Raw genomic sequence first — 9,174 nt, forward strand, 5'->3', positions numbered from 1 at the left:
TAAGTACATGCTGCTCATAAAGCTTCTGCGTTCAGTTCAACTGTCCCCTAATACAGAAAATAAAAGAACTAAGCCATGTTGTAAAAGTGAAGACGATTTGGATGACAGTGGAGCAGGGTGTTGTCAGGAGTTCAGAAAAACTAAAGAGAATTGGGTGGGTGGGTGTGTCATATATATATATATATATATATATATATATATATATATATATATATATATATATATATGAATGAGAGAGAGAGAGAGAGAGAGAGAGGAGGTAGCACAGATGCTACCAAACAAATCCAGGAACTCTCAACATGCACCCTTCAAAGGGCAAACATTCGTCTGGACGCACAAAAACAGTATTTTGACCTACTGCAAAGCATACCTCGTTTGTGGAGCCATCCCTCCTTCACAATCATCACATCGGACATGCTGGCCCAAGGGGAGCTGGTCCGTCTAGCCGGCGTCTCAGAAGGAGAGCAGCCACTGCGAAGCCCGCAGTCTCCTCTCTTTGGGCCAGGGCAGGGAGTCTCTTCTCAAAGGTTACCTGTAACGGCATGGCCAAGAACATACATTAGCCTTACTGTAAAGATATAATTTCATTTACCTGACAGCATAATTTCAAAGTATTGTACAGATCAGAAACAATGCAAAATTCTTGGTACATTGTAAAGATTATAAAGGATGGCAACAACTTCTGGAAACAACAGGAAGTAGTGATGATACTGACAGGCAGTGAATTAGCGACATAAAAAGAGCTTGGCTTTTCTGTGTCTCTCACTGAAACGGACACAGTTGCGTCCGTAGCCCTGTGCTGTACGAAGACACATCACTGTTGTCCTAGCTCATGAGGCGCCATGCTGAAACTGTGTTCATTTTTAAAATGCTTCAGTAACAAGGCAGGCTTAATCTGAATCCTCCCCTAATGGAAGGCGTACAGCTGCCATGATCATTAATATTTCAATGTGATCAATGAATTAAACAAATTTATTTAAAACTGAAGCACTGTGTAAGTACTCAAGTCTGTAACAGTCTACATCATGTGTATGGGAGTGCTGCAGCAAAAGGTAAAAAGATTTATAAAAAAAAAAAAAAAAACAACATACTTAAGGCAAGTCTAGTCAGTTACTTTATGTAGACTGGATATAGTTCAAAAGCTCTTATGATCTAATCCAAGAGATACAATAACCATAAAAGAAAAGCAAAACTTGAAGGCTTGGATGTTCATCTTAATTTGGAACAACAAACAAAACACAAAATAAACAGCTTCACTTCTATCAGACTGAGCATACAGAAGGAACGATGGCAGTAACAATATACAACATATCAGTATATAGTATCAATATACAATATAGGCAGTATCGATATACAACAAAAACAATGAGTAATCTAGGAATACTGGAGTGCTAGCAAAAGACTTACCATGGATATAACTGATGAAGCACAGAATAAGTGGTGAAGTATAATTTAAAATAAAACTAAAGATACAATCAAAACTGTAAAAGGCCAATATACCGAAAAATGCAAAACTATTGAAGAGGTCTTTTCACATAATAGTGGCAGTCAGAATCAATCAAATTTTAGTCCACTAGACTGCACATGGAAACTGCATCAGCCCAGATTATCCTAAAAGTTGTCACATTTGCAATACCTAGTTAAAATATGTATTCCAAAAAACAAAACAGTTTTAGCTATGCCCATACATTTCTCTATAGCAAGTCCTTGGAAAAGCTTAATTGGAACTTCAGAACAGCAGGTTAGTGTCACTCAAAAGCCTAAGCTTAAAACACTAGCTTGTGGTGCAACCTCACAGGAGAATTAGAGTACTCTGTCCAGCAGGTATCTTGGCCATAAGTTACACACCTGTTTCCAACCAAGTAAGCATGTTTCAATATTTTGATCAGACAATCAAAAGTACAAGCAGCCAGTGGGGACACTGCAGCAGTTTCTACTTTCCCAAGGCAAAATTACATAAGTGTTGACAAGTAGAAATTGTGAAAACTTACCAAATGTCCCAATTTTAAAATAATTTCAACAGAGATTCTACAGCAGAATTGGTCAGTATTACTGGATAAATGTAAAGATTCCATATTGTGTCATACTCTGCTTAAGGTCCACTAATGACAGTTTAGTAATGATAATGTTTTTTTTATTTTAACAGTTTTTCTTCATTTTGAACTATTGTATCCCCCCCCACCAAGTTTGTAAATCTTTGTTTTTGCATAGGGTAGCAGTACCTCCAAAAGTTACACTACACTTCCTACACTTTATTTTTTATTTACAATCTATAATTTCTTTTTTATTTTTTATATACTTTTTTTTTTTACTCTACACATTTTAAAAGTGAAGATATCAAAACTATTAAACTCCACATGTGGAATTCTGCGGTGACCAAAAATGTGTTGCACAAAAACAATTCTTATGTTTTAGATTCTTCAAAGTAGCCACCCTTCACCTTGACAACAGTTTTGCACACTATTGGCATTGTGTCAACCAGCTTCAGGAAGCAGACACCCGGGATGCTTCAGCAAAGTTCAAACTTATGCTGAGCACTTGTAGGCTGAGGGGCTGAAGTTCATCAAAAATGTTTTTAATTGTCTAAGATTATGAAAAACCTACATTCAATTATGCATGTTCAAATTGTGTGTATATATATTAATAGTTGCATGCCTCACATTGTAATTACCAAATTTGTAAACCTTTGCTGGCAGAGTTCCCACTGTTCAGGGTTCAAACATTAGCTGAAACCATAACATTTCATCCACTATCTTATTTATTTTCAGCAATAATAAAAATAGTGACTGGCAAATCTTGCATCCCTCTATTCAGTACAGGCTTGTGTGGGCTTCTTTTGCCAGTCAGTAGATTAGCTGTGAAGCTAAACAGAGTTGGGCTACTACTTCCTCATCTGAAAGAGAAAGACTTCAATGGCCAGGATAAACATAAATAATCCCAAATGTGTCGAGAGGCTGCTCGCTCACAAGAAGTCATTAGTGTGGAATGGGCAGAGGCTGCATCAATCTGACCCTTTGCCTGGGGGACCCGGAATGCTAGGCACAAACCCCTCACACAGCCATCATGACTGAATGTGGAAAAAATGTCAAGGTATGACCATGGGGACTGTGGAAGGTCTTCAGTAGGGCCTTCACAGCTACAGCAGCAGACGATTCAACAGGAAATTCAAACAGATAGGATACCCTGAGGAGCCTCTCAACCCTCTGTGTGCAGTCTTACACCACCACCTAATCTCGCTGACACCAGTCCTTAACTTCAGCTCTCTCGTACACACACACACACACACACCCACACACACACACACACACACACACACACCCACCCACTTCCAAACATTTCTTCCCCTACCCCACCAATTAAGAGTACATGCAAGGGATCTTACAAAGCTAGAGTAACACAGATGGATGGAGAGAATCAGATAAATGGAAAGAGAAAGCTAGATGAAGAGACAACAGCAGTGCATGACGGACTTGAAACTTAAACAGTGAGCGCCCCTTAAACGTGAGCAGTCTCTACATTGCCAGTTGACTCCATGCTGCTCAGGAGGGAGGGGGGATGTAAATGCCTGCATAGCTGGCAGGCAGCCAGCAGCAACTGAATGAACCCAATACCCTGACGGGGGGGGTCGTCACATGGCGTACTGGGCCCTGGGGCTTCCACCCACTCATGCTCATTCTCTCTCCTACTCTCATTCCCCAATCATTCATCATCCAGTTCTGACTGCAGGGGCAAGCCCCATTCAATGCAAATCTGTGTCATGCAGCAGGACAACATGGTGGATTCTACATGCGTCAAGGCTGCAAGACTGGGCTGTGAAGCTGGCCAGTACAATCACCACTTCAACATGAAAGGAAAAAAGGGACCATCACTAGAGCTATGGTCTGGGAGCTTCTCTACCTGTCCAATAAAGAAAGCATAATTCCAAGGGATGGACTTCTTATTACAATGATGGTTCATCCAGCACACTGTGACAAAATATGGCTCAAACCCTGGTTTCAAATGTGGGCATAGAAAGATTGACTATTAGTGAGTTAAATAAATTAAGTTTCATCACAGAAAACACTAAACTGCCCAGTGTTGTGATTTTCCATAACTAGATCTGAATGGCAATGGATCTTACCAGACTATTTAATATTCTGGCAGTGGGTTCATCTGCATGATCATAAAATTAGCCATAAAACTAGTTTCATGTTTATTGATGTAAGCAGTGAACCATGCACTGCCATTACAACATAATTAACTACATTTGGGGCAATGATGTGCAGTCAATAGACAAACAGGAAATAACAAACACGGCACCATGACCATCAGAGGCAAGCTTGATCCGGTATTGCAAAGATGAGTGTATAGTAAACACAAGTCAATAAGAGCAAGCTGGGGATTCCCATTCCACAACACATTTACAAAGTTGCAAAAAAGTGGCCTTTAGATTGTTAAATAAATAAGCATACAGGAATATTTCTACAACCAACTACTTAATTTAAACCAGAATATGAATTCAAGGACATTTCAAGCCTAAGCCTAGGAACTGCATGAAAGGCCCAAAGGGCAATATTTCCGTTTAGGGTTTTAGAGGAGTCACTAACTCACTGAAGTGTAGTACATCTGCAAGCTTGAGCTTGCAGGGAATGTTTGGTTTTGGCAATAAAGCAATTTATTCAATTTTTTCCATGAACTGTCTGAGTAATCTAGCTCACACGTGGCACTAGGAGGTCAAACCATTACACACTCATTTGACATTTTTACAACAAATGACTTGTAGAGTACATCATTAGATAACAGTTACATTTGAGAGGTTTTTCCAACCTCTTGTTAACTGATTATTTTAAGGAAGTGCATAGGGAGGCAATAGTTGTTATGAGAGACAGCTCAGAACGTTAACTTGGAGTCAAGGGATAAGCACATCTAAGGGGGTGAGGGCAATTTGGAAGCTAAGAAATCTTAAGAGATTGTTCTCTCCAAGACCAAAGACAAGTGAAGGTCACTTCTATGAAGGGCTAATGTCAGAATCTCTTTCTGGATGACTTTTAGGCCAGCCTCTCTCATCCTCCGTCCTAAGGCGTGACTCCAAGCACTGACGCGCACAATAAGCCCAACTGTGTCTGAGCAAATTTCAAACGGCATTCCTGGGATTCTGCATGTTACTGGCGGCACATTTGCGTCAACAGGACCCGAAGGAACTCAAAGTCCTTTCACATACCAAAGGACAAAAAAAAAAAGATAACAGAGTGTGAAAGAAAAAGCATCTTCAACTAAGAACAAACCGAGTCAGTACCTACACCAGCCCGAATCACAAGCCAATTTTCGAGACAGGCTACTAACAGCCCCTACTAAGGTCTCGTGACTTTGGAGAAGAAAAAAAACAAAAAAAAAACAGCAGGACGATATCTTAAACCTGTGGATCAAGTGAAGCTGAGGGCAACTCTGTTGATCTGACCTGAGGGCGTGCATTATACGTGTGAAAAGAAAGAAAAAACATCTTTAGCTTCCATTTTGTGTTCTTCCTTTAAGCACATGTTGTTCGCGTCCTACAGTCAAAACAATCAAGGTTCAAAGAGTAACAACGTGGGAGTGAACACTGAGCACTGGAGTAAATCATCCTAACCACTTCTTGCTAGCATGAGCGAGCGGGTAAATAAGAAACCTTGGTAGATAAATAAATTGAGCTCGCTTACGATTACATGTTCCCGTTAAATATTTTTCTTTGAAAACGAATTGTTTAGCGTATGATCTCAGAGAAATAGAAGGCTAAATGAACAAAAAGTAGGCCTATCCGTCCACGCGGCGGTCATCTCGAGACGAGGACACAATGTAGCGAAATGACAGATCAATAAAACATTTTGACTAGGTTATTTTAACTAGACACATGGTGTTCCGGTTAGCATACGTATGGTTTTAAGCGTTTTAATCTACATTCGAGAGGAACAGGAGCAAACGAGCACTTTATTCATTTGCTTAATGCAAACGAATATAACCAGAAGAAAAGACATGATTCTGGGCCTAGACAGGGCAGACAGGGTGAGAATAACCGCATCCTATATAATACAATGAGACCTTCCCTCTCAGTTAACAGTCGGACATAATCCATAAGAAAAGACGAAAAACAACACTATACCTGAACAATGTATCAAAATTGTCTCCGGAACATTGCTTTTAGTGGCGTCGGCAATTTTACAGGCAGCTAAATCCCACAAAAACAGGTAAAACTGTTTTCATTTACCCCGCTCCCCTTTGCCTTTCCTCCACTACACCTCCCAAACGTTGTCTGCAACGCTACTCTTGCTCTTCGTTCAGCGTGGTCCTAGTGCCGACCATGTTTCTCGCCTATTGAAATAAATGTGTATGTGAGAAATAAAAGACCTCTAAAATATACATACGACGGTGCTATAAAATTTTCATCATAGTACATCTTTGATAATTTTAAAGCTCAAACACTGCTCAATGACAAGCAGAAAACGTTTAATATGTTCATTTTTATTGAAAGAAACGTTCAAACCTTAAATTGCCTACTAAATAGCCTACTAAATTGCCTACTAAATGGTCTACTTTTTGTTAAAATCTCCTAATTGATCACTTTTGGCATTAATATTTGAATGTCTGACACTACATGTGACTTCAAATTACTGAACATTCCATCAATGTTAGGCCTATACTTATATGAGAAGAATGACGATTGATGTACTCTGAAATTTTTAACACATATAGTCCTAAACATTGTTTTAGGGTATTACGTCAAGGTCTGTTGTTGAACTGCAAAATATAATAACCCGTGGAAGACGTGTATGCATATGTGTCTTTATACATGCTTGTCTACAGAACAAACCCATTATTGGATACTTCATACCATTAATGTAGAAAATAAATATAATGCAAATAAATAAATATAAATATCAATTCTCTTCAAATCACGAGTACTACTAAAGTACATGCACCGAAAGCATATGCTCCCTTCCCTTTTTAAAATTCATTTTCTCTGGCCATCAGGTCTAATTCTCTTTGTCTTTCTTGGTTCCAGTGGTTTCTGGGCATGCTAGTCTGCATTCTCTAGCTTTATATGTCCATTTCCCATGCATATGTTCTGAAAAAAAAAAAAAAAAACCTGACAATAGCTCTTTCCTTGGACTGTAGCCAGAGCAATGCTGAAAATAGACAAACAGCACTCATATAATACACAAATGTTAGGATATAGCACAAATGTTTTGGCCCTTAAGCCTTCAAAGCCATCATTGATAAATTCCATGGGATTCAGCACGTTATTATTTTTATCCAGGAGTGTAGCCTGTTTATTCATCTTTACCTTAAACTGTAGCCAGAACAACAGCCAGTGATGACAAGACACTTAAGTGACATTTTGTTTAAGTTGTGTTTCTCCACTGTCCTTTATGTTTGCACAGTATGTGCAATAAAATAAGAGGATACATACATTTGCTGTTTAGTTGTACTGTATTATATAACTGAATCTTACACAATGGCTATGCTTCCTTTTATTGTGCATATTAGATTTCAAGGATGTTATTGATTTGGAGAGGATTAAAACTGAAAAGAAAATTAAAGTTTTATTCATCAAGGACTAACACACTGGAGCATTGGCTAGCAGGTTGGTATATTGCAGCACTACTTGAGCAACTTGTGTTTCCTTGTTTTAAGAGCACAGCAACTTGTGTTTCCAACTTGTGTTTCAAGAGCCTAGCACCAGTGATCAAAAGAACATGGGGGATGAGTGGCTCTGCAGTAATGGTGTGTAGGTCTAACCTACAGAGTCATTTGTGATCCACCAGTTTACTGTTACAAGACTGCTAAGACTTCGCATCTACTATTTAATTATTATTACTATTTTAGGGATGAAAACTGAAATGCTACAAAAAATTTTCTCTTACTCTTTTATTATTTTTAAGTTAAAGAAAGTTAATTAGGAAGGTTAGTGCTGAACATATGTTGCTCATAAGTCAGTGAATGTGAGGAGCACCTTAAAGAGTCATGTGTGCAGGAGCTGTAAATGAATAAGAAGGTGAAACTCTGACTGGGCTGAGAGCAGGATTGCAAAGGAATGTGTTGCCATTGTCTGAGTCAAAAGAGGGTTGGGGGGAATACCACTGATGAGTGCAGAGGGAAAGAAAGAGCCTACTGGTAGCTCTCTCTGTGTCTCTTTTCTCTCTCTCTCTCTCTCTCTCTCTCTCTCCCTCCCTCCTCTTTTCCGTGAGAACCTCATGTAATCATCAGCCCACTGAAGCTGTCTCAGGAGCTCTGGTCCCAGTATTCACAACAACTGCTTTGTCTAACCTGTAAACACACACCTCACCAACCACATTCAATCTCCCTCCCTATTTTTGGATGAGGGAAGCGTGGGGTCTTGACCAATAGGGGTGCCATATACTTCCCATAGCATCATATCACACTCAGGAATTTGTCACACCTATGTTGTTTGATATGTGTTGATACATGGTTATTTAGAACTGTCTGTGCTTTTAACTATTGGTCTATACATTATAGATCTTTCTTCATACATTTGTGTAAATATTCACGGATGGTAATTAACATTCTGTCTTAGAAAACTGAGAAAAGGCCCCAAATTTAAATGTATTTTCAACTTTTCCACATCTACACATTGTGACCTTTCAACATTTTCATAAATATAAAATGAAAAACAACTTCATGGTTTGATACCAGCATACACTGCACTAGGAAAGCCAACAACTAAATTTCTCTGCCAAGGGATTTGTTGGAGCACTGTCGGACTCGTCCACCATATTACCCAACATCCTTCTGCTTCCCCACGGCTGTGAGCCCATTCATTCTGATACAGGATAAGTTCCCCCTGCCATAATCAGAGCTTTGAATATTGTTAGAAGATCAGCACAACTGGTCGCGAATCAGTAGAAAGGCAATGATCCCCTAGCACCCTGGGGAGAAGCGGCAAATGGGCTTTTCAAAGCATTTGGCAGCTGGGGCTCAGGCCAAAGGTGAGCCAAGCAGTTGTGGAGGCCACAAGCTGAGCAGCTGCACCTTCAAGTCCTTGTCTTCACTGTGCCTTAACAACAATCTGAGTACTGAAAATAGAAATAACTATGTACCTCACATACATCTGATTGCTCAAATTACTAGATGGCAAACCCTTATCCACAAAATGTATGAATCACAACATAACTTTAACAAATGCCATGATAAAACATCACT

At 39.4% G+C, this 9,174-nt stretch overlaps 1 protein-coding gene across 2 annotated transcripts in view; it reads right to left on the reverse strand.

Annotated features, from left to right (window-relative positions):
* akt1 (AKT serine/threonine kinase 1) overlaps positions 1-6,266 on the reverse strand; it is a 36,769-nt gene extending 30,503 nt beyond the window's left edge. For both annotated transcript variants that reach the window (XM_081721195.1, XM_027000216.3), the window contains exons 1-2: positions 6,116-6,266; positions 371-532 (exon numbers count right to left, since the gene is read on the reverse strand). In XM_081721195.1, the coding sequence (XP_081577321.1) occupies positions 371-416 (46 nt within the window). In that variant the 5' untranslated portion in view covers positions 417-532; positions 6,116-6,266. The remainder of the gene's footprint in view (positions 1-370; positions 533-6,115) is intronic.
* Positions 6,267-9,174: the final 2,908 nt, after the last annotated feature.

This window comes from Electrophorus electricus, chromosome 10 (genome assembly GCF_041902795.1).
Source record: "Electrophorus electricus isolate QZ-2024a chromosome 10, ASM4190279v1, whole genome shotgun sequence".
Lineage (NCBI taxonomy): Eukaryota > Metazoa > Chordata > Actinopteri > Gymnotiformes > Gymnotidae > Electrophorus > Electrophorus electricus.